The sequence below is a fragment of the Heterodontus francisci genome, chromosome 30 (assembly GCF_036365525.1).
Source record: "Heterodontus francisci isolate sHetFra1 chromosome 30, sHetFra1.hap1, whole genome shotgun sequence".
NCBI lineage: Eukaryota > Metazoa > Chordata > Chondrichthyes > Heterodontiformes > Heterodontidae > Heterodontus > Heterodontus francisci.
The window spans coordinates 35864437-35891704 of record NC_090400.1 but is presented as its reverse complement, the minus strand read 5'-3'; the positions used below and the strand labels follow the sequence as shown (position 1 = coordinate 35891704).

At 43.9% G+C, this 27268-nt stretch overlaps 1 protein-coding gene across 1 annotated transcript in view; it reads right to left on the bottom strand.

Annotated features, from left to right (window-relative positions):
* tlcd2 (TLC domain containing 2) overlaps positions 1–27268 on the bottom strand; it is an 82533-nt gene that overhangs the window by 33250 nt on the left and 22015 nt on the right. The window contains exon 3 of the mRNA XM_068009971.1: positions 16872–16954. Coding sequence (XP_067866072.1) covers positions 16872–16954 — 83 coding nt within the window. The remainder of the gene's footprint in view (positions 1–16871; positions 16955–27268) is intronic.

The following is a 27268-nucleotide window of genomic DNA, read 5'->3' as shown; positions in this document are numbered from 1 at the left end:
TCCATTAATTTGGTGATTGGAAATGTTATCACGGTCCCACAGTTTCCTGTAACCAGTATGAAGCAATCATATTTGGAGGTCAGGCAGCAACAATGCCATCTGTTGTTCCATTCAGATGATTGCAGTGCGGTGGAATATCCCCCAGTGTTATTAACCCTTTTGCAGGACATGAACAGAACAGGCACATTCTTTAATTGCAGGTGTAACATGCTTTTATTCAAACTTATTGAGACATAACTAAGTAATCATGAAAAGCAATTTTACATTGATGCTGGTTTGACTTGGATCACAGGAGGCGGCATGGTGTCATTGTGTAAGCTCCCAGCTTTACACTTTTTGGGGTTAGGACCAGCAGTACCGGCTGAAATAAGCAGGAGGCCAGCACAAGGCGGCACAGCTCTCCTTCTGACACTGTGTGGAAATGTGTCTCAAGCCTTCTTTGGTTGTTCTGGTCAGTATAAAACAGGGCGCACTTAGATCTTCTCTTACCATAATAGATATGCTGCTTTATTATAAATCAGAAAATGCACCACACAAGTTGTTTTTATATTTTGTCCTCAGCCAGTTGTGGACTAAGATAATGTAAAACTACCCTATGCTGATTCCCCAGTGCATAATGTGACTCCAGGCTCCTCTTTAGAGTCTTCTGATCAATGGTGTATTTTTGCAGGGAGTCACAGTGGCACTAAGTCACAATGATGCTGACACTCCCAAGCAAACCCTCTCTTCTTTTACTGTCATGTAAATTAATCAAGTGTAGATCGAGTGAAGTCTGAAATGGAAGGAATTGTGTGATTGCACCACACTTCCACTTAAAAAAAATTATGAGTTCGACAGTGCAATCCAGGATCATTTGATTCCATGCAGGCATCTTATGAGCTGAGCTATTCTATGAACACACATGTGCTTGGCAGATCCATACATATAAATTGTATCCACTGCAGGGAAAGGAGAGGAAGGGGAAATCAAATCACAAGTACACTACAACTTTATACAGCCCTGTATTTGAATTGGTGGCTAACCCAAGAGGGAGTTCTGCATTGTGGAAAGTACATAACAACTACGAGCATAAACAGGGTGTGCAACATGATTAATGTAATAAGCACTCCTGTCGACTTGAAATTATTCAACATTGCCCCTAATGAGGCCTCATAAGAACTTGGATTCCCTTGTTTTACTCGTGTATGTTGTGAATTTTATCATGCTGCTACTCCTGAATTCAATGAAGGATCTCGAATAGGAGCTGAAATTACAGTGAAGGCTTCCATTTTAGAAACTGAAATGCAGTTTACCTCAGCTCAAGTTTTTAAAACCATTTGCAGACACTCCCAACATTTGATAACAGCCCCGACAAACAAATTTTGCTGCAGCACCTGTGGAAGAGCCTGTCACTCTAGAATTGGCCTTTATAGCCACTCCAGGCGCTGCTCCACACACCACTGACCACCTCCAGGCGCTTACCCATTGTCTCTTGAGATAATGAGGCCAAAGAAGAAGAGTTTTTAAAACCATTTGCAAACACTCCCAACATTTGATAATGGAGAAAACCCTGCCATTATCATACAAGTAATCAATTTCACAATGTCTGGCCAGCAACCATTTACATCTCCATTTTAAGTACATTGACATTTTTGTTTCCACTGCAGCAGCTTTATACAAGAACAACATCCGATTCAGGCTCATCAATTCATTCAGGGTGGGTTTGTCTAATTGCTGTTTGTGGCTGTAACACAGATCACCTGCAAATAACCACTGACTGTATTTGATCCTGGTACCAACTGATAAATGTAAACAGAATTTAATTTCCATGGGATTTTGCCAATCTCATGGTGGAAACCCCGAAGAAATGAAGAAGAGCCTTTTTAAATAAAAAACTTATACTGATCTCCAGCCAGAGAATCCCCACGGAGATTCCAGTTGTCAATTCTAATGCATTCGTCTGTGATACAGAGTGAGACAACAGCATATATGTTGCTGCTGCTTATTAGTCCAATGCCTTTTATAGCAGTAACATCCTCGTGTTGGCACTCTGCCATATATAATAATTTTATCGACTCTGATGGAAAGGGACTAACTGACACAAGTCTCTCAGGTTTTGTTGAATTGTTTATCCAATTTCCAGTCGTCTTGGAACCTCAGAATCAGGCACTTCTATTTCCATAATTATTGTGCAGGGAGGCCAAGTTGCCCCTCTTATTGATATTCTGTGAAAGTTCTTTCCAAGAAACTTAATATACAATCATAATATTCTTTCCCTGCATTCTCAATCCTCCCCCAATATCATAGATCATCCAAATTTGGGAATGTAGTAAACAGGATGTCTGATGTAATTCTGATCTAACACTCCAGAACATTACAGGTTGATGTTCTGAAAGATTAGTAAAGACGAGACGCATCTGGCGAGTCAAAGTTAGCTGATTTCCCAGTGACAATTATGTTTATTGGATGGGTGTTAGTTTCATAGCCCAGAAAGACTGAACTTCAGAAACTACAATGAGGCCAAAATCAATGGCGACATATTTCTCAAGGTGTGGTACAAAAAAAGACTTGCATTTATTTAGCACCTTTTACATCCTCAGGATGTCCCAAACACTTTACAGCTAATAAGTTACAGTTGAAGTGTTGTCACTGTTGTAATGTAGGAAACATGGCAACCACATTGTACACAGCAAGATCCCATAAATAGTGACATGCGAATGATCAGATAATCTACTTTTCGTAATGTTGGCTGGAATTTTATGCCTCCCCCCCCAAAACGAGCAGGCTGGTGGCAGGAGACAGAGGATGTAAAATTGTGTGGGAGGCGGTGGGGGCTGTTCCCGACACCCTCCCACCCCTGCTGCAATTTTACGCACAGTGGCAGCGAGAAACGGCCTGCTTGCCCCAGGCCAATCAAGGCCCTTAGGTGGCCAATTAACTGGCACTTAAGGGCCTCTGCCTGTTGCTGTGGGTATTTTACTCTTGGCTGACAGGTGGCCAAGACCTCAAAAAGCCCGCCTGTGAAACTAGGCGGCCTTCTTGCGGACTGGTGTGGGGCCCTCCTGATCGGGCACCCTGTGCCCCACGGAGGGCTGCCCAAGAAGCCCCAACTGCCCCCAATGCACAACACTCACCCTACCTCCCTAACCAACCCCCCTTGCCTCACCGGGGTCTGACCATTTGTCCCTGGCGAGGTCCCAAAAACTTACCTCCTTTCCCGGGTCATCCTTCCTCTTCCTCCTGAAGCTGGGTGTAGTCCCAGAAGTGGCCAGCAATCCTGGTGGCGCTGCTGGAACTAAGAACCACAGGAGGTGGAAGTCCCGCCCAGATCCCCAGGCCTGGCGGAGGCGGGCTTGCCACCGACTTTTCGGCTGGTGGATGAGGCCACCCACCCAACGAAAAGTTCCGGCCATTGATTGAGGGATACATATTGGCCAGGATGCTGGGAAGAGCTCCCTTGCTCATCTTTGAATAGTGTCATGGGATCCAGATGGGGCCTCAGCTCATCCAAAAGACAACACCAACATTGCAACACTTCTCCAATACTGCAGTGATGTACCAACCTAGATTTTATGCTCATGTCTCTGAAGTGGAACTTGAACCCATCACCCTCTGACTCAGAAGTAGAAATGCTACCAATGACCCAAGGCGAATACTACAATCATGGTTTATTTTTGAACAAGCTAGCTCCTGGTTTCTGCCCTGTTTCCCGACACTCAATATCTTCTCTCTATCTTTGCCAGCTGATCCAGAATCTGATGATACCTTGACTTGCAATGGCCTTGTTGCTGCTTAATCTCCACTCTGGCCCTACTCCTCTTTCCAACCTGCCTTGTTCTATCTCTCTTCGGGTGCTCTGGGGCCTCTTGCTATTTATTTGGTCATGGCCACTTTCTTCTATTGCTGCCCAGAACCAGATTTCTACATCAACCTGACCTCTGTTTCAGCCTTCCTGCTCAATCCTGTATTCTGACATAAGATCCAAACCCTACTATTGTCTTTTATCTTGGCTTTGCCACTCTGTTTGAACTCACCGCCCAGTACATTACTTTAGTTTCTTTGCCATATTGCAGCTACGGATTTATTATTCCAGGGCTTACAACAGACATACTGAGCACTTCCTTTCTATTATGGGCCCATCAATCTGCTGGCCTCAGGCATGTGGTTCATTCCCACATAACTGAAAAGATGGGACAATAAGATCTCACATGCTCCCACCCACCCACTGACCCATGTGGAGCTGAGTACAGCACACAAGACTAAACAATTGACCACACAAAATAAGAGCTCATGCTGTAGAGAATAACGTATTTGCATGGATGGAGGACTGGTTAGCTAACAGGAAGCAGACAGTAGGGATAAATGGGGCATTTTCGGGTTGGCAAGCTGTAACTAGTGGAGTGCCACAGGGGTCAGTGCTGGGGCCTCAATGACTTGGATGAAGAGACCGAATACATGGTTGCTAAATTTGCTGATGACACAAAGATAGGTAGGAGAGTAAGTTGTGAAGAGGACATAAAAAGAGTCTGCAAAGGGATATAGGTAGGTTAAATGAGTGGACAACACTTTGGCAGATGGAGTATAATGTGGGAAAATGTGAACTTTTCCATTTTGGCAGAAGAATAGAAAAGCAGTATATTATTTAAATGGAGAGAGGTTGCGGAACTCTGCAGTACAGAGGGATCTGCATGTCCAGGTACATGATTTACAAAATGTTAGTATGCAGGTATAGCAAGTGATTAGGAAAGCAAATGGAATGTTGTCATTTATTGCAAGGGGAATGGAATATAAAAGTAGGGAAGTTTTGTTACAGCTGTACAGGGCGTTAGTGAGAACACATTTGGAGTATTGCATACAGTTTTAGTCTCCTTACTTAAGAAAGGATATAATTACATAAGAAGCAGTTTAGAGAAGGTTCACTTGACTGATACCTGGGATGAGGGGGTTATCTTATGAGGAAAGGTTGGACAGGTTGGCCCTGTATCCATTGGAGTTTAGAAGAATGAGAGGTGATATTATTGAAACAATATAAGATCCTGAAGGAGACTTGATTGGGTGGATGCTGGAAGGATGTTTCCTCTTATGGGAGAGACTAGAACTAGGTGACACAGTTTAAAAATAAGGGGCCTCTCATTTAAGACAGAGATGAGGAGAATTTTTTTCTCTGAGGGTTGTTAGTCGGTGGAATTATCTTCCTCAGAGAGCAGCAGAGGCTGGGTCATTGAATATTTTTAAGGCTGAGTTAGATAGATTCTTGATTGTCAAGGGAGTCAAGGGTTATTGCGGGTAGACAGGAAAGTGGAGTTGAGGCCACTTTCAGATCAGCCACGATCTTATCAAATGGCCGAGCAGGCTCAAGTGGCTGAATGGCCTACTCCTGTTCCTAAATCATATGTTCATAGTTGCTCAACTTCTGTGTACCTACATCTGTGCCAATCCTTCCCCTATCCACGCTTGGAAGTCCACATGCCTGCTCAGAACTCCATCATTGTCATGGTAGGTGCTCCTCCATTTCCAGTGATATTATTTCATTACTTCTTTCTCCCCTTTTCTAAATTATATTATTTTCCTCATTAAATAAGACAAAATCCTTTTCCCATTTTTGTCACCCAGTGTCAGCACTGAGTCCCAAGTCAGGTATAGCACTGAGGTTCACTCTTGGTCTCAACAATGGGCTGTAGTTACTTCCTTTGCCAATTTTGGCAGCAAAAAGTGTTCAATTCTGGGCACCACATTTTAGGAAGGATATGAAGGCCTTGGTGAGGGTGCAGAAGAGATTTACTAGAATGGTACCAGGGATGGGGGACTGCAGTTATGTGGAGGGGCTAGAGAAGCTGGGATCATTCTCCTTAGAGAAGAGAAGGTTTAGAGGAGATCTGATAGAGGTGTTCAAAAATATGAAAGATTTTGATAGAGTAAATAAAGGGAAACAGTTTTCAGTGGCAGATAGTTGGTAACCAGAGGACACAGATTTAAGGTGATTGGCAAACGAACCAGAGGCGGCACGAGGAAGCTTTCCCTTTTTAAAAAGAGTTGTTGTGTTCTGTAATGCACTGCCTGAAAGAGTAGTGAAAGCAGATTCAATAATCAATTGGATAAATACTTGAAGGGAAAAAAATATAGGGGGAAAAATTGGTGAGTAGGTTTAACTGGATAGCTCTACCAAAGAGCCAGCACAGCCACAATGAGCTGAATGGCCTTCTTCTGTGCTGTATCATTCTATAATTCTAAACAGTATTTAACATGATTACTTTAAAAAAAAAGAGACTGTATAACCTTACAGAGAAATGCTGCTCATTTGAAAAAAGGTCTATTTATATTTGTACAAAAGACCAGGATCTTGTCCAGGTAATGTATTCCTAGCACCACAGGTCTCAGCTGCAGCAACTTCTACAAATTACTCATGACACCATTCCAATTACCTGTTGTACTGTGTGCTTGTGATATGGATTGCACTCATGTTGCATACTAATTATCAAAACACATGATCAGGCTTTGTTTAGCTGGAATCCCAGTGGATCCTGTTTAAATCTACTGTGCTTATTTTGTACCTGAGCTTTTTAGCAAATGAGATTTACAAGTAACCAGAGCATTTGATACATTATGGGGTGCATACATTCCTGGATTTTTCTTCACATTACATGTACTGTCATGCAGGCCCCCACCTGCCAAGAATGAGGTACATATATTTCAACACATGGACATTAAATTTTAAAATTGTCATTGGGAAGAAAAGAAGGCCTATTACAAGGGGTTGTCTAGCCCCTGGCTGGAAAGACATTTTTTTTCATACTAGCAGACAGTGTTGGAACAAAGGAACCAGTCCCTACCCCAATACACAGACGAGATCTGGTCAGACCAGTCAGTCACATGACTACCTGCTGGCCAACTAGGGGAGTTTTAAATTGGGAAAGAGTGTTTGAAGGCAGAAAGCTGTTTGCTCTTGGACTGGAAAAGACCTCTCGTGGCTGGCTTGCCGCTGCCTCTCTCCTGTCTGCTCTCATCTCTCTCACCAGCTTCGGGAACCATTGAAGACACATGAACCCCAAGAGAGAAAAGTCTCCTACAGTGAACAAGGTTTAAGAAGACTACCGGGCCCCAACGTAAAACAAGACTACCTACAATCAAGGACTCTAAAGAGAACTTGAAGCACAGTAACAAACCCCCTTCAGAGATTGCCTCAAACTTTTTCACTTTATTTTTTCTGTCCCTATTTGTATGTGTGTATCACGTGTGTATGTTAGCGTGGGTGCGGCATGTATCCGTAGAAGTTAACCAAATTAGAGTTTAAGTTTAAATTTGAATAAATTTCACTTTTCTTTAAACCTAAGAAAGCCTGTTTGTGCTCATTTCTTTGCCTTCTAATTGGAAAGCAGTGAACGAGGATTCACTAAGGGGAAGTTCAAACCACCGTGTGTTTAAAATTAAATCCTGTTACAGTAAGACCAGGTGAAGGCTGAGAGGGACCCCGAGACACCTTTCTCACCTGGTCATAACATGTACAGTGAAGTTAAAACGTTTGAATTTTTAAAAATGTTTTTAATGCTGCTAAACCAGTAGAATGCGAGTAAGTCAACATAAGAAAGAGACGGTTAACCTGTTGAATGAGACATTTCATCTGTGATAGTGACTCAAAGGTTACCCAGATATTAACCTAAACAGCCATTCTCAACACTCAGCTGAGCTATCAACAAAGTGTGGCAGTGCGACTATAATTTCATTTCCCCAATGTTTCCAGTTCCAAGCTCATTATTCCCATAAAATACCAAATTCAGTACTCATAGGCACCTCACATAGCTTCTGGTCCCCATCTCCTCCTCAGGGCTCCCCTAACCCATCTCCCATCCAATGTGCCGTACTCCTGGGGGGAATTTTATGCTGGGGGCGGGGATCTCGATGTCGGGGGAAACTGACGTCAAGATCCCTGCGTCGCCTCTTTTCTGGAAGGCCCGCTGAATTTAGTGCCAATCAGGCACTTAAATGGACAGTGGTGGGCCTTCCATAGGATTTACAACCCTGTCGCTGGAGGTCCCACTCTTGCAGAGCTGCTGGCCAGTCAGAAGCTGGCTGTTGCAGTTCCCCTGCGGAGGCAGTAGCTGCTGCTACAGGTGCACCGACCAGAGACTGAGGAGCATTGCTGAAGCCAGGCCTCAGGTAGGTCAGGGCGGGTGGGATCCTGCAGGTGGCGGCCATGGGCGGGGGTGGGTGGTGGTTGGCTGCAAGGGTTGCGTTCAGTGGACCCCTCATTTCCTGATGGTGGGTCCCTCATTCAGGAACTGTGTCTTTGAATGAGGCCCCCACCCCCCAGCCCCTGAGCCAAGAAGCAGCCCGGACAGATTTTTCTACCATGCTTCCCGTGTAGCAATCGGGCCACCCGCCGCACGGGTAATTGCGGCTGCGTTAGGAAGAGGCCCTTACTTGGAAGTTAATTAACCAGTTAAGGGCCTCAATTGGTGGCGGTGTGGAAAGGCCGTTCACAGACCTTCCCATCCCGGACTAAATTTTGGCGGGTTGGTGGCGGCAATGCCCACTCCGCCACCATCCCACCTGATGTTATGCTCTGCCCGCCTCCAAACACACTGCGGGGGAAAGCATAAAATTCCACCCCTAGTCTCCTAGGTCTTCAAAAATGAAGTCAGGAAGCATATTTTTTCACACAAAGGATGATGGAAATCTAAACTCTCCGTGAGAAGGCTGAGGATGCTGGGTCAATTGAAATTTTCAATATTTGTTTTAGGCAAAAGTATCAAGTGATATAGAGAAAGGGAAGATAAATAGATTTGCAGGACAGATTAGCCATGAATTAATATTGGCGGAACAGCCTCAAGAGGCTGAGTGGGTGAAACCTGCTCCTATGTTCCCAGACTCTGATGCACTCCTAAACCTTCAATATACAGCCTCCACCTTGAAAAGTGCTACCATATTTTCCAGCCCCCTGCCCTTCTGCAACTGGTAACAAAGAAGGAGCAATTGAAAGAGAAGATGGGTATCTAAGGAAGTATTTTCCACATCTCTATCCCATTAAGAGTTCCAAGATCCAAGTACTTCCATGTCCCTTCTAGGTTCAGCTCTCCCTCCACTCCTACCCAAGTTACACCCTACTATCTGCCATGTTAACCCACAAATTTTAGTACCTCATAGTGGAAAGCCCCCTATCTTTCCTGAGACCTACTTTCTTTCTCATTCCAGACATTGCTCCTAACCCCCACTCCAACAAATAAAATGAAAAATCTGGAAATGCTGGAAATCTGAAATAAAACAGAAAATGCAGAAAATACACAGCAAGTCAAACAGCAACAAATCAGAGAAAAGACAGGTTATAAAAACAAGAAATGCTGGAACCACTCAGCAGGTCTGGCAGCATCTGTGAAAAGAGAAGCAGAGTTAACGTTTCGGGTCAGCGACCCTTCTTCAGAACGACAGGTTATGTTGTTTTGGGAATTTATGTTCCATCAGATCACACTCTTATTCCTATCAAAAATCTCCAGCTCAAGAGAGTTTGGAGCTTTGATGTTTTAAATACAACCAATCACATTAAAGCCCAAGAATAAATTCCTATCATATTATGTGTTATCTGTACTTTTCTATCACTTGGAAAGTCAGATAGCAGTAGATGGATTTTGAAAATAGAAAGTTCTGATACTTTCTTTGAATGTCAATTGTTGCCAGAATAAAAAACTGTGCAGTTTACCTCCAATATATTTATCACAAAATCTAAATGTTCATGGTTTATATTGCTTTGAGATTTAAAAATTGGAACAAGGAAGAGTTCAATTACCCGAGAGGCTACCAGACTTTTCAACCACTGTACTGCCAGAATTTAGAAACAGTATTGTTGAAGAATTTTTAAACTGCACTCGACAGAGCCAAGATGAAGGGATGGGCAATAAATGCTGGCCTTGCGAGTGATCCCAAGAACAAATAAAAAAAGCGTGGCTGGAGAGTTGGTGCAGGAGAGAGGGCTTTAGGTTCCTGGGACATTGGGACCAGTTTTGGGATGGCACGTATACTGGCCGGACAGAGCTGGGAAAAATGTCCTTGCGAGGTGATTTACTAGTGATATTGAGGAGGGTTTAAACTAACATGGCAGGGGTGTGTGAACCAGGGTATAATATTAGAGAGGAAAACCATGGTGCACACAGAGTTAGGAGAAACAGATAGCACGAGTGTAAGAAATAGTAAGATATTAGGTGGGGTCAGAGTAAGAAGGAATGTAATGAGGTCTAAATTAGGTTTACTGTGCATATGTGTGAATGCGTGCAGTATAGTAAATAAGGCTGGTGAACTGCAAGCGCAGATAGCTACATGGGAATATGATGTTGTGGTGATAACAGAGACACGGCTCAAAAAAAAGAGCAGGACTGGATGCTAAATATTCCTGGATACAAGGTGTTTAGAAAAAACAGGGGGAGAGTGCTGGAGAGAGAGGATTTCTTAGAGGGGTCAAGGACAGAATCTATTTGGTTAGAGCTAAGAAACAATAGAGGGATCATTACATTGCTGGGTGCATTCTACAGGCCAACCACTGTGGAGAAGATATAGAGGAACAAATTTGCAAGGAAATTACGCAGCGGTGCAAGAATTATAGAGTAGCTATAATGGGGGACTTTGATTATCTTAATAAAGGCTGGGATAGTCATAGTGTAAAGGGCAGAGAGGGACAAGAGTTTCTAGACTGTGTTCAGGAGAATTTTTTACATCAGCATGTTTCCAGTTCAATGAGGAAGGAGGCATTGCTGGATCTGGAATGAGGTGGGTCAAGTGAATCAAGTGTCAGTAGGAGACCATTTAGGGGACAATGATCATAGTGTCATAAGGTTTATTTATTTATTTTATTTATATTTATATTTAGAGATACAGCACTGAAACAGGCCCTTCGGCCCACTGAGTCTGTGCCGACCAACAACCACCCATTTATACTAACCCTACAGTAATCCCATATTTCCTACCACCTACCTACACTAGGGGCAATTTACAATGGCCAATTTACCTATCATCTGCAAGTCTTTGGCTGTGGGAGGAAACCGGAGTACCCGGCGAAAACCCACGCGGTCACAGGGAGAACTTGCAAACTCCTCACAGGCAGTACCCAGAATTGAACCCGGGTCCCTGGAGCTGTGAGGCTGCGGTGCTAACCACTGCGCCACTGTTTAGATTGGTTATGGAAAAGGACAAGGAATAATCCAGAATAAAAATAAGTAATTTGATAAGGACCAACTTCAATGGGGTGCGAACGGATCTGGCCCAGATAAACTGAAATCAAAGACTGGCAGGCTAAACTGTAGCGGAACAGTTGGCTGCCTTTAAAGAGGAGTTAGTTCGGGTACAGTCAAGGTAAATTCCCATGAGGGAGAAGGGTAGGGCAAATAAATCCAGAGTTCCCTGGATGACCAAACAGATAGAGAGTAAGATGGAGCAGAAAAAGTGGGCATATGACAGATGTCAGGTGGATAAAACAATTGAGAACCAGGCTGAATATAGAAGGTTAAGAGGGAAAGTGAAAAAACAAATAAGAAAAGCAAAGAGAGAGTATGATAAGAGACTGTCAGCTAACATAAAAGGGAATCTAAATATCTTCTTTAGGCATATAAATAGTAAAAGGTGGTAATAGGAGGAGTGGGGTTGATTAGGAACTTAAAAGGGGATTCACGCTTGGAGGCAGGGGAGACTGAGGTACTAAATGAGCACTTTGCTTCTGTCTTTACCAAGGAAGACGGTGCTGCCCAAGTCATAGTGAAAGAGGTAGCTGAGACACTGGAGGAGCTAAAAATTGATAAAGAGAAGGTATTAAATAGGCTGGCTGTACTTAAAATCGATAAGTCACCAGGACTGGGTGAGATGAATCCAAGGATACTGAAGGAAGTAAGGGTGGAAATTGCAGAGGCACAGGCCATAATCTATCAATCTTCTTTGGATACAGTGTTAACCTGTTAATTGTGCATCAATTGTTTAATTATATGCAGGTAGAGGGTGTTAATTGGGATCTTACTTGAGCACTTATAAGCAGACACTTACTGAGAATAGTGGAGGTTTTTGAGTGAGGAGCTATATGTTTATAATCCTTTTACTCTGTACAATAAATTGAAACTGAGTAAGGATAGGTTCCAGCATTATCCTTCCATAACAAGCTTTCTGGAGTTTAACATACAGCAGTGGCGCTAGAAGGCTGGAGAATTGCAAATCTTACACCCTTGTTCAAAAAAAGGCAATGGGAAAGCTTTTAGAAACAATAATCCGTGACAAAATTAACAGTCACTTGGACAAAGGTGGATTAATTAAGGAAGGCCAACATGGATTTGTAAAGGGAAAATTGTGCCTTACGAACTTGATTTGAGTTTTTTGATGAGGTAACAGAGAGGATTGATAAGGTTATGTAGTTCATGAGGTGTACATGGACTTCCAAAAGGCTCTTGATAAAGTGCCACTGACAGGCTTGTTAGCAAAGTCATGTCATTAAAGGGACAGCAGCAGCATAGATACAAAATTGGCTGAGTGACAGGAAACAGAGAGTAGTGGTGAATGAATAAAAGCAAAATACAGCAGATGCTGGAAATCTGAAATAAAAACAGAAAGTGCTCGGTCAGCGGATCAGGCAGCATCTGTGGACAGAGAAGCAGAGTTAACGTTTCAGGTCTGTGACCTTTCACTCGGAGGAAGCACTGAGGGTGTCAAGGGCACAGAATGTACTCTGGGTGGGGGATTTCAATGTCCAACACCAACAGTGGCTCGGTAGCTCCTCTACTGACCGAGATGGCCAAGTCCTAAAGGACATAGTAGCTAGACTGGGTCTGTGGCAGGTGGTGAGGAAACCAACAAGAGGGAAAAATATACTTGAACTCATCCTCACCAAAATACCTGCCACAGATGCATCTGTCCATGATAGTATTGGTAGGAGTGACCACCGCACAGTCCTTGTGGAGACAAGGCCCCGTCTTCACATGAGGATACCCTCCATCATGTTGTGTGGCACTATCACCGTACTAAATGGGATAGATTTCAAACAGATCTAGCAATGCAAAACTGGGCATCCATGAAGTGCTGTGGGCCGTCAGCCGCAGCAGAATTGTATTCAACCACAATCTGAAGCCTCATGGCCCAGCATGTCCCCCATCAACTCTGGTTTAATAAAGAGTGCAGGAGGGCATGCCAGGAGCAGCACCAGGCATACTTCAAAATGAGGTGTCAACCTGGTGAAGCTACAACAACCTGGTGCATGCCAAACAGCGTAAGCAGCATGCAATAGACAGAGCTAAGCGATCCTACAACCAACGAATCAGATCTAAGCTCTGCAGTCCTGCCACATCCAGTCACAAATGTTGGTGGACAATTAAACAACTATCTGGAGGAGGTGGCTCCACAAATATCACCATTCTTAATGATGGGGGAGCCCAGCACATCAGTGCTAAAGATAAGGCTGAAGCATTTGCAACAATCTTCAGCCGGAAGTGCCGAGTTTATGATCCATCTCAGCCTCCTCCTGAAGTCCCCAGCATTACAAATGCCAATCTTCAGCCAATTCAATTCACTCCGCATGATATCAAGAAACGACTGAAGGCACTGGATACTGCAAAGGCTATGGGCCCTGTCAATGTTCCAGCAATAGTGCGAAAGACCTCTGCTCCAGAACTTGCCATGCTTCTAGCCAAGCTGTTCCAGTACAGCTACAACACTGGCATCTACCCGGCAATGTGGAAAATTGCCCAGGTACGTCCTGTACACAAAAAGCAGGATAAGTCCAACCCGGCCAATTACTGCCCCATCAGCCTACTCTCAATCATCAGTAATGTGATGGAAGGTGTCATCGACACTGCCATCAAGCTGCACTGGCTCAGCAACAACTTGTTCATTGATGCTCAGTTTGGGTTCCGCCAGGGCCACTCAGCTCCTGACCTCATTACAGCTTTGGTTCAAATATGGACAAAAGAGCTAAACTCAAGAGGTGAGCTAAGAGTAACTGCCCTTGACATCAAGGCAGCATTTGACTGAGTATGGCATCAAGGAGCCCTAGCAAAACTGGACTCAAGAGGAATCGGGGTAAAACTCTCAGCTGGTTGGAATCATACCCAGCGCAAAAGAAAATGGTTGTGGTTGTTAGAAGTCAATCATCTCAGCTCCAGGACATCACTGCAGGAGTTCCTCAGGGTAGTGTCCTGGGTGCTGCTTCAGCTGCTTCATCAATGACCTTCCTTCAATCATAAGGTCAGAAGTGGGGATGTTCGCTGATGATTGCACAATGTTCAGCACCATTCGCAACTCCTCAGATACTGAAGCAGTCCGTGTAGAAATGCAGCAAGACCTGGACAATATCCAGACTTGGGCTGATAAATGGCAAGTAACATTTGTGCCTCTCAAGTGCCAGGCAATGACCATCTCCAACAAGAGAGAATCTAACCAATTCCCCTTGACATTCAATGGCCTCACAATCGCTGAATCCCCCACTATCAACATCCTAGGTGTTACCATTGAGCAGAAACTGAACTGGAATAGCCATATAAATATCGTGGCTACAAGAGCAGGTCAGAGGCTAGGAATCCTGCGACGAGTAACTCACCTCCTGACTCCCCAAAGCCTGTCCACCATCTACAAAGCACAAGTCAGGAATGCGATGGAATACTCTCCATTTGCCTGGATGGGTGCAGCTCCAACAACACTCAAGAAGCTCGACACCATCCAGGACAACGCAACCTGCTTGATTGGCAATGCATCCACAAACATTCACTCGCTCCACCACCGCTGCACAGTGGCAGCAATGTGTACCATCTACAAGATGCACTCCAGCAATGCACCATTATTAGTGATATAGCACTGAAATAGGCCCTTCGGCCCACAAAGTCTGTGCTGACCATCAGCCACCCATTTATACTAATCCTACATTAATCCCATATTCCCTACCACATCCCCACAATTCTCCTACCACCTACCTATACTAGGGGCAATTTACAATGGCCAATTTACCTCTCAACCTGCAAGTCTTTGGCTGTGGGAGGAAACCGGAGCACCCGGCGGAAACCCACGCGGTCACAGGGAGAACTTGTAAACTACGCACAGTCAGTACCCAGAACCGAACCCGGGTCGCTGGAGCCATAAGGCTGCAGTGCTAATCACTGCGCCACTGTGCCGCCCATTATCTGAAGAGAAAACATTTGCAGGGCTACGGGGAAAAGGCTGGGGAGTAGAACTCGGTGAGTTGCTCTTGCAAAGAGCTGGCACAGACACAACAGGCTGAATGGCCTCCCTCTATTCAATAAAATCATGGCTTCTGTTTCTTAACTCCATCCACCTGTCCTGACTCTGTGTCCTTTTATACCCTTGTTTAGCAAACATTTATGATCTGAGATATAAAATTATTAATTGAGCTGGCATCTACTGCTTTCTGTGGGAGGGAGTTCCACGCTTCTATCACCTTTTGTGTGAAGAAATATTTCCCAACATCTCTCCTCAGTGACCCAGCTCTGATTTTAAGGTTAGAACCATTTGTCCTGGACTCCGATAACAGCAGACAAAGATTATTTCTATATATCCTGTAAATTCCTTTCAAAATTATAAAAACCTCACTCAAATCACCTCTTAAACTTTTATATTCCAAAGAATACGAGCTTGGTTTATGTAATCTCTCCTCATATGCTAACTCGTGAATTCCTGGTAACATTCCTATGATTCTGCGCTGCACTCCTTCCAAGGCCAATATATCCTAAAGTGCAGCACCAAGAACTGTACACTTTATTCTAGGTGTGATCTAACCACAGCTATGTCAATAGCTGTAGGAAAAGTGACCCATTTATATTCTAGTCCTCTCGCTATAAAGTTGAACATTCCATTAGCCTTTTTGATTTTTATTTGTAACTGACTACTACATTGTCGTGATTTGTTTACATAGACACCTAAATTTCTTTGTCCTCCACTGTTTACAGCTTTTTACCATTTCGATAATACTCAATTTAGTCTTTTTTTGGTCCATATGGATGACCTCACACTTACCTGTGTTAAAATCCATGAGTCACATTTTCACCCATTCAATCTATCAATATCTCTACTTGTAATTTTATGCTTCAGTCTCTACTACTTTCTATACTACCAGTCTTTGTGTCATCAGCAAACTCTATTATGTTACCTAAATCATTAAGAATGAATTGTTGAGGCCCAGCACAGATGCTTGTGAGACACCACCAGTCACTTCCTGCTAATGAAGAGTTCATACCCAATACTCCTACCCACTAAAGAAACTCCTAACCAGGTCAATAATTTGCCTTCAATTCCACAAACTTCAGTTTTAGCTAACAGTCTCTTAGGTGGAACCACATCCTTCTGGAAGTCCATATATACTACATTCATAGACATTCCCCTGCGTACTACTTTAGTTACTTCCTCAATAAATTCAATTAGGTTCATCAGACATGACCTACGCTTTACAAATCCATGTTGTCTCTCTCTAATCAACTCAAATTTCTCCAAGTGCTCAGTCACTCTGTCCTAAATTATAGATTCAATAACTTCTCCACCACAGATGTTAGACTAACAAGTCAATAATTTCCCGGTTTCTCTTTCTTGCCTTCCTTAACACAAACAGTCATGCACGCCAAAATATTTAACAGTCATTCCACGTTCACATGAACTAATACCTGAAGAGCTACATGCCGCAAATTTGGGAATATTAGCTCTACCAAGTGCAGGCGCTTCCAAAGAACATATTATAAGCAAATGACTGACCAACAGTAAATACACAAATGGTGAAAAATGCTTACTGATGTGGATCATGGTTTACTTAGGGGTGGATAATATGACCCACATAGCCGTGATGAAAGAGGCTGCAGTTTGGGTTGTGTACAAGTTCTGATGCAAAGGAGAATTGAGGTTGCTGAAAGCAACTGTACAGCAGTTAAGAAACATCTTACCACAGCATGGTGGAAAAGCAGTTCCCAGGAATGCTGAAGCTTCTGGTTCCACAGCATGTCCGTAAAATCATGGATGAAATAACCTGCAAGTCAAAAATAAAAAGGCTTTGTTTATAAGATACAACTCTTTCTGTCCAATGCTCTTGCTGCCACAAAGCAAATTTTGTCATCGAAACAAGGAATGTTTGTGCTCGTTGAATGGAAAATTTCAGGCATTTGATCTCACCAAACACTCCCTGACCAGGTGCTGCACTGCAATTTCTTCAATTCTGCCCCAACAACGTGCCTCAGGTTTTACGCAAAATAATTGCAAAACTAAAAATTCAGGGATGGAAAATGTTGGAAGCTCTTTTGTATATAAAATAGATCCCATCATCACACCCAATTTTCCAGAAGACAATACTAAATGAATTACATTCATAAAGAGAGCTCAACAAATCTACAATTAATGAACACATATTGGAAAAGTCAATATAATTTCCAGATTTGCCACAACCAAAATGAGTAAAATGAGTAGTGTATTTGGATTTCCAAAAGGCATTCTATAAGGTGCCACCTAAAAGATTACTACTCAAGATAACAGCTCATGGTGTTGAGGTATTACATTAGCATGGATAGAGGACTGGTCAACAGGAAAGAGAGTTCAGATAAATGGGGCATTTATAAATGGGACTGTAACTAGTGGAGTGTCGCAGGGATCAGTGCTGGAGACTCAACTATTTGGGGATGGAGTATAAAATTAGGGAAGTCTTGCTACAACTGTAGAGGGCATTGGTCAGAACCTACCAAGAGTACTGCATACAATTTTAGTCTCTTTACTTAATTGGAAGCAGTTCAGAGAAGGTTCACTAGGCTGATTACTGGGACGAAGGGGACATCTTATGAGGAAAGGTTGAGCAAGTTGGGTCTTTACTCATAGGAGTTTAGAAGAATGAGCAGTGATCTTATTGAAACATATAAGATTCTGAGGGGGCTTGACAGGGTAGATGCTCAGAGGACGTTTCCCCTCGTGGGGGAATCTAGAATGAGGGGGCACAGTTTCAGAATAAAGGGTCTCCCTTTTAAGACAGGGATGAGGAAGAATTTCTTCTCTCAGAGGGTTGTTAATCTTTGGAACTCTCTTCCCCAGAGAGCAGTGGAGCTTGAGTCATTGAATATATTCAAGGCTGAGTTAGGCAGATTTTTGATCTACAAGGGAGTGAAGGGTTATGGGGGGCAGGGTAGGCAGGAAAGTGAAGTTAAGGCTGCAGTCAGATCAGCCATTATCGTACTGATGCCACCAGACTACTTGTGTTTGCAGTTGGAGGCACATTAGAAACTGGGTACATGATGTTAGGTTTATTAACTATATTATAAAAAGCTTTAATTAAATATAATTTGATGTAATTGTTCTGGAGAAAATTATGGGCTGGATTTTACCAAGCCCTCAACGTCAGGCTCTGTGGCGGGGACGGGGGCTGGGGGGGTGGGCCCGTGGGCCGGAAGTTGGTTGTGGCAGAGGCCCGCCTCGGACCTTGATGCCGGAAGGGCCTGGCCCGATCCTCCTGCAAGGCTCTGTGGCAGTGCCCCCGCTGCTGGGCAACAGGACCTCAATTACAATATTCAAATCAATAAATTGAATACATTTACAAAGACGTACCTACAATCTTGAGGGCCTACCGTGATCTTCGGCGCAGCAGCCGGCACTCCCACGACTTCAATTCCCCATCCAGGGAAAGGTGGAGTAACACTGGCGGGGAGGGGGGAGGAGGTAAGATTTTCAGTGTGGGAGATGGGGGGATGGGGTCAAATACACGTAATGGGTGTAGGGGATAGTGGGAAGGGGTGAATTTTAAACATTGTGCTGTCTTGTGGGGGGAGGTCACATTTAAAAGGCAAGTATTTTGGGGGAGGGAAACAGCATATAGTTATTGTAATTTTATTTATTTATTTTTTTTAAATTTTATTTATTTATTTAGAGATACAGCACTGAAACAGGCCCTTCGGCCCACCGAGTCTGTGCCGACCAACAAACACCCATTTATACTAACCCTACAGTAATCCCATATTTCCTACCTACAATATTGGCAATTTACAATGGCCAATTTACCTATCACCTGCAAGTCTTTGGCAGTGGGAGGAAACCGGAGCACCCGGCGAAAACCCACGCGGTCACAGGGAGAACCTGCAAACCCCGCACAGGCAGTACCTAGAATTGAACCTGGGTCTCTGGAGCTGTGAGGCTGCGGTGCTAACCACTGCACCACTGTGCCACCCATTTGTTATTGGGGGTTGGGAAAGGGGCGTTAAAAATTATTTAATTTTGGAGGCATGTCTTTAAAAATTTAAATTGGGCGGCAGGGCTGCCTGCCCTTTAAAAATGGCGCCAGCGCCGGCGCACAGGAAAGCTGATGACATTGCCTGTGGCAACAGCCTGCCCCCTCCACGAGATTGGAGGAGGCGGGCTGCCCCGGCTATATAAATGAGCTTGATATTGCGGCAGCTCTTTGGCGCACAGTCCCTTTTCAGCTCGCTGCCGAAATCGGCGGCGGGCTCTTAAAACCAGCCCTATGTTTTTGGTGGGCTGGTAGGAGGAAGATTTATGAAGTGCTTCTACGTTGAATGATCTCAGCCATTGTGTGGGTAGTCACTGGATTATGGGGAAATAGCCACCTGTTACGAGACAACAGTGGCAAAAACATCCATGAGGGAGGACGGAGAAGAGGGAAAGGAGAAAGATAAGAGGATAAAAGAAAGAGCTTGCAATTATATAATGCTTTTCACACCTCAGGATCTCCCAATCTGCTTTACAACCAAAGAAGTACTTTCAAAAAGTTGCTGTTGTAATGCAGGAAATGCGGCAATCAATTTGCACACAGCAAGGTACCACAAGCAGCAATGTGATAATGATCAGTTAATTTTATTTTATGTTGCCTGGAAGATAAACGTTGGCCTGGACACCGGGGAGAATTCCCCTGCTCTTTGAAATGATTCCTATGGCAGTATTTCAGTCAGCCCTTGGTTTAATATTTCATCTGAAAGACAGCCCCTCCCACAGTGCTGCACTCCTTCAGTACTGCACTGAAGTGACAGCCTAAATTATGTGCTCAAATCCCTGGAGTAGGATTTGAACCCTCACCTTCTGACTCAGAGCCGAGAGTGCTACTGAGCTACAGCTGACAGTACAAGTTGATTCTGGGATGAGGAGGAAAAATACCTTTTATAATTAGGTAAATAACTGAAAAAAGGGAAGATTTGAAGTGGGAAAATGAAAAATTAAACAAAACACTTTCATCTTCAGCAAACACTGGAAATCCACAATCAGGGATAAAACAAAAGATTAGATTGTAAGTAAGTGGGGGAAAAATAAGTTTTTGGGGAGGGAATAACAAAGATACTTGGATCTTAAGAGGGTTTGGTAAAGGTAGGCAAGTAATATTACAATTCTGTATCTTTCAGAATCAGTAAGATACGCAATATTTTTACTTTGTGTCATTCATGTGATATATTGCTTTAGTAAATTAGTTGCATTAAGAGTGATGGGCAAACCACTGGAGTACTTAGGATGAAGCAGGATCATGATTATCAAAAACTAGATCCCAGGGCCACAGTACCCATAAGCAGTGTCACAAGTGATCTACTATAAAATATAGATTAGATTAGCCCAGGAATATGCCCGATCAACTCTCATCAACATGGTTACAAATTTCTGCAAGCTGTGTAGTTCAAGTGTAGTCAAGAACCTGTGCAGTTTCTATGGGGAAGATCTGACAGCAATTTAAAAAGGTTCACTTGCATCAGATAGCTATGGGATATTAAACCATGCTTCCTGCACCATGATTTTTACGTCATCCTTTCCATGACAACATTTTATAATGGAAGAATCTTATTTACCTGTCACAGTGTAGTTACAGACCTCCCACCTCCAGGTGGCAGTGTAATACACCACCCAGGTTCCACTCAGGATTTTGTTTTTACTTAATTTCCCCCTCAGCCCCATCTCCAGTGTTTCAAGCACAATTTTTGGGACAGCTGCAATCCCCTAGGCTTTTCACCATGACCACAACCTTCTACTTCTTGCTGTAATTCTAGTAAATCTAGTAAAATAAGTATCTCTCAAGACTTTAAAATAAACATTTAAATTGCTCAATAGGGTTACTTCAGTATTAATGTGATAATTAGTAGATGACTAAGATGCAAAGGCAAATTGGGTGGGGTGTATAATGAACAGCCGATCTGAAACCACCCTGCCAAAGTTGAAAATTGCTTCCCATGTAATTAGAAACAGTGTTTGCTGTTCAATAGAAATTAATAATTTGGAGATTCCTAAAGGCGTGTGTATCTAAATTTGACTGCCAGGAGGTCAGTGGCAATGAGCTAGATCAGCACTTCTCAGCAGTTCTAGGAAAACAGCCTGAGCTGACATATGCAGAAATGGGTGGGGATGGGTGAAAAGAGTTAGAGAAAAGGAAAGAGTACAAGTCATATCTGAGTTTGGGGAATATGGAACAGAGGTAGATGATTCATTTCAGACAATGTCCCAGACACTGCAATCACTATCCCTGGGTCTGTCCTGTCCCACCGGCAGGACAGACCCAGCAGAGGTGGTGGCACAGTGGTATACAGTCGGGAGGCAGTTGCCCTGGGAGTCCTCAACATCGACTCCGGACCCCATGAAGTCTCATAGCATCAGGTTAAACATGTGCAAGGAAACCTCCTGCTGATTACCAACTATGCCCTCCCTCAGCTGATGAGTCAGTACTCCTCCAAGTTGAACAGCACTTGGAGGAAGCACTGAGGGTGGCAAGGGCACAGAATGTACTCTGGGTGGGGGACTTCAATGTCCATCACCAAAAGCGGCTCGGTAGCACCACTACGGACTGAGCTGGCCGAGTCCAAAAGGACATAGCTGCTAGCCAGGGTCTGCGGCAGGTAGTGAGGGAACCAACAAGAGGGAAAAACATACTTGACCTTGTCCTCACCAATCTGCCTGCCGTAGATGCATCTGTCCATGACAGTATTGGTAGGAGTGATCATCGCGCAGTCCTTGTGGAGATGAAGTCCTGTCTTCACATTGATGATACCCACCATCGCTTTGTGTGGCACTACCACCGCGCTAAATGGGATAGATTTCAAACAGATCTAGCAATCCATGAGGCGCTGTGGGCCATCAGCAGCAGAATTGTACTCAACCACAATTTGTAACCTCATGGTCCGGCATATCCCCCACTCTACCATTACCATCAAGCCAGGAGACCAACCCTGGTTCAATGAAGAGTGCAGGAGGGCATGCCAGGAGCAGCACCAGGCATACATCAAAATGAGATGCCAACCTGGTGAAGCTACAACACAGGACTACACGCATGCCAAACTGGGTAAGCAGAATGTGATAGACAGAGCTAAGCGATCCCAAAACCAACGAATCAGATCTAAGCTCTGCAGTCCTGCCACATCTATTCATGAATGGTGGTGGACAATTAAACAACTATCTGGAGGAGGTGGCTCCACAAACATCCCCATCCTCAATGGTGGGGGATCCCAGCACATCAGTGCAAAAGATAAGGCTGAAGCATTTGCAACAATCCTCAGCCAGAAGTGCCAAGTTGATGATCCATCTCGGCCTCCTCCTGAAGTCCCCAGCATCACAGATGCCAGACTTCAGCCAATTCGATTCACTCCGCGTGATATCAAGAAATGACTGAAGGCACTGGATACCGCAAAGGCTATGGGCCCTGTCAATATTCCAGCAATAGTATTGAAGACCTGTGCTCCAGAATGTGCCGCACCCCTAGTCAAGCTCTTCCAGCTACAACACTGGCATCTACTCGTCAATGTGGAAAATTGCCCAGGTATGTCCTATACACAAAAAGCAGGACAAGTCGAACCCGGCCTATTACTGCCCGATCAGTCGACTCTCAATCATCAGTAAAGTTATCAACAGTGCCATCAAGCAGCACTTGTCTGGCAATAACCTGCTCAGTGATGCTCAATTTGGGTTCCACCTGGGCCATTGAGCTCCTGACCTCATTACAACCTTGGTTCAAACATGGACAAAAGAGCTAAACTCAAGAGGCGAGGTGAGAGTAACTGCCCTTGACATCAAGGCAGCATTTGACCGAGCATGGCATCAAGGAGCACTAGCAAAACTGGACTGAAGGGGAATCAGGGGGAAAACTCTCTGCTGGTTGGAGTCATACCTTGCGCAAAGGAAGATGGTTGTGGTTGTTGGAGGTCAATCATCTCAGCTCCAAGACATCACTGCAGGAGTTCCTCAGGGTAGTGTCCTAGACCCAACCATCTTCAGCTGCTTCATCAATGACCTTCCTTCAATCATAAGGTCAGAAGTAGGGATGTTCACTGATGATTGCACAATTCATGACTCCTCAGATACTGAAGCTTCTTCTTTGAACAGAGGCCCAACCAGTCCCCATCCACCACCACCCTCCTCCACCTGACTGAACTTGTTCTCGCTTTGAACAACTTCTCCTTCAACTCCACTCATTTCCTTCAAATAAAAGGTGTTGCTATGGGTACCCACATGGGTCCTAGTTATGCCTGTCTTTTTGTGGAATATGCCGAACGTTCCTTGTTCCAGTCCTACTCAGGCCCCCTTCTTCACCTCTTTTTCTGGTACATTGATGACTGTATCGGTGCCGTTTCCTACTCTCGCTCCGAACTGAAAAATGTCATCAACTTTGCATCCAATTTCCACCCTTCTCTCACCTTTACATGGTCTATCTCCGACACTTCCCTTCCCTCCCTCGACTTCTCGGTTTCCACCTCTGGGGATAGGTTGTCCACTAATATCCATTATAAGCCCACTGACTCCCATGGCTACCTTGACTACACTTCCTCACACCCTGTTTCCTGTAAGATCGCCATTCCCTTCTCCCAGTTTCTCCGCCTTCGACGCACCTGTTCTGAGGATGCAACCTTCCACAACAGCGCTTCTGACATGACTTCCTTTTTCCTCAACCGAGGATTTCCCCCTCACTGTGGTTGACAGGGCCCTCAACCGTGTCTGACGCATTTCCAGCACTCCTGCCCTCATCCCTTCCCCTCCCTCCCAGAACTGCAACAGGATTCCCCTTGTCCTCACTTTCCATCCCATCAGCTCCACATCCAATGGATCATCCTCTACCATTTCCACCACCTCCAGTGTGATGCCACCACCAAACACATCTTCCCTTCCCTTCCCCTCCCCTGTCAGCATTCCGAAGGGATCGTTCCCTCTGTGACACCCTGGTCCACTCCTCCATCACCCCCGATATCTCACCCCCTTCCTAGAAACATTAATTATTCAGATCTATTTCAAATAACTATTGCTTTAAATATTACAACTGAAATATTGGGCTTGAAGGCCTTTAAAAATGGCATCAGTGTCTGCGTAATGGTGCCTGACGCTATTGCCAGGGACGGACAGCCCGCCTCCTCCACCTCAACGGGGTGGGGGGGGGGGAAGGGGCAGTCTGCCCTGGCCATTTAAATGAGCCGCTGCGCTTAATAATGCAGCGGCTCCACGACATGCAGTCCGCGCGGGCGGACCACCATTATTTACATCCACTGCCGATTTCGGTGGTGGACATGTAAAATGCAGCCTGTTAACTCTGCTTCTCTCTCCACAGATGCTGCTTGACGTGCTGAGTATTTCCAGCACTTTCTGTTTTTATTTAATTACAATCTCGACAGGTTAGACTGTCCTGGCTGCTGGAGTAAGCAAGGACTGTTTGAGAAAAGCTTCTCAGACTATAACACATCAGTTTCCATTGGCGCTGCTGAATCAAAATATTGTCGACTTTCAGTTCATTTCTGTTAGCAAAAGTCTTTTTTCAAAAATAAGATGAAATCATCCCACTGCCTTTCCCATAACTGAAGGTGGGGTCAATAGTCTCAGCCATAAGCATCACCAAAGCCAAATTCAGTATCATTCTACAAATGCATTTAGAAGCTGCACTTCTGCAGAGTGAAACAGCAAATCCAGTTTAGTCCCAGTATATGGCAAACAAATTGATTATTGAATTCTGATGAAAGGTCACTGACCTGAAACATTAACTCTGCTTCTCTCTCCATAGATGCTGCCAGACCTGCTGAGTATTTCCAGCATTTCTTGTTTTTATTTCAGATTTCCAGCATCTGCAGTATTTTGCTTTTATTAAATTGGTTATCGGGGTCAATTCAGTAACATACAGCATGAGAATTTTTCCAAGTTAATCACTTGGATAAGTATGCAATATAAATAAAATGAACAATTAAAAAAAAATCTTGAAAGAGTTATATAATTTCAACTGAAACATCTGGGAACAATTCTGTGGTGATACACGTACAGAAGTTTCAAGTATTACAAGTTTCGGTGGCATCCAAGTTTCCAACCCACTTTCTGCTGTTGAAAGTTTCAGACGGCAATACAATCATATTTGCATATTGGATGGTCGCCAACTTTGTCAGTTTTCCGAAGCTGTTACCTAGTTCAAAGGCACGTGAATATTATTTTTAACTGAAATGTGTTTCGCCCTTATATAATGATATAATGAATGTAAAGATGAATAAAAATTTCGGAACAAAACAAATACTTAATATTTGTAGAGCCATGCTGATGTATTACTGCTCAACCCTGGTCATAACACTATCTTCAGAGTTTGTACCAACACAAAATAAATTATGGACGGAAAAGAAAGTCAGGTAGCTGGTCATACTTTTAACTCAGGTGCTTCATCTGTCAATGAAACAACAGTACTGTAGACGAAGCAGCAGCTATTCTATTCATTCGGATGGAAAAGCAAGTACAAATCACTTGTCTCAGACTTTTTGAATTGAACTTGGTTTGACAACAAATTTCAAAATGGCACATGCTGACCATTTAGGGAAGGCGCTGAGCAAATGAAAGTCATTGCCTTGCCAGCAACCTTCATTTATACAGCGCCTGAAAGAGGTAGAAACATGTCCCGCAGTGCTTTGCAGAAGCATAATAATAGAAAAACGGGCACTGATTCAAAGGTGGAGGTATTAGGAGGGGCGACTTAAACTTGGTCAGAGGTAAGTTTTAAATAGCATTTTAAAGGATAGAGGTGTAGAGGTGGTGTGGTTTAGGGAGGGAATGCCAGAGCAAGGGACTGAGATGGCTGAAGGCACAGCCACCAATGGTGGGGCAAAGGAAGTGAATCATAGAAATTTACTGTGCAGAAGGTAGCCATTCGGCCCATCATGTCTGTGCCTGGCAAAACATATCTATCCAACTTAATCCCACTTTCCAGCTCTTGCTCTGTAGACTTGCAGATTATGGCACTTCAAGTGCATATGTAAATACTTTTCAAATGTCATGAGGTTTTCTGCCTCTACCACCTTTCAGGCAATGAGTTCCAGACCCCACCACCCTCTGGATGAAACGATTTTCCCTCAAATCCCCCCAGTCTTTCTACCAATTACTTTAATGGCCTCTCTGCTAAGGGAAGTAGGTCCTTCCCAACCACATCTAGGCCCTTCATAATTTTATACACCTCAATTAAATCTCCCCTTAGCCTCCTCTATTCCAAGGAAATAACCCCAGTATACCCAATCTTTCCTCATAGCTAAAATTCTCCAGTCCTGGCAACATCCTCTGTACCCTCTCTAGTTCTTCCTGTATTGCGGTGACCAGAACTGTACGCAATACTCCAGCTGTGGCCTAATTGGAGTTTTATATAGTTCTAGCATAACCGCCCTGCTTTTATATTCTATGCCTTGACTATTAAAGGAAAGTATTCCATATGTCTTCTTAATCACCTTATGTACCAGTCCTGCTACCTTCAGGGATCTGTGGACATGCACTCCAAGGTCCCTCTATTCATCTACATTTCTCAGTACCCTATTTATTGTGTATTCCCTTGCCTTGATTGCCCTCCCCAAGGCGTTACCTCACACTTCTCTGGATTGAATTCTATTTGCCATTTTTCTGCCCACCTGACCAGGCCATTGATATCTTCCTGCAGTCTACAGCTTTCTTCCTCACTATCAACCACATGACTAATTTTTCGTTTATCTGTAAACTTCTTAATCATACCCCCTACATTTATAGAATCATAGAATGGTTACAGCACAGAAAGCCATTTGGCCCATCTTGTCCGTGCCAGCTTTCTGCAAGAGGAACTCAGTTAGTCCTACTCTCCCGTCCTTTCTCTGTAGCCCTGCAAATTCTCTCCCTTCAGGTGCTTGTCCAATTCTCTTTTGAAAGCTATGATTTAATCTGCCATCACCACAATCTCAGGCAGTGCATTCCAAATCCCAATCACTTGCTGCGTAGAAAAACTATTCCTTATGTCACCTTGGATTCTTCTCCTACCGTTGATTCTTCTGCCAATCACTTTAAATCTATGTCCTCTGGTTCTCAACCCTTCTATCAATGTGAACAGTTTCTCTCTATCTACTCTGTCTAGACCTCTCAT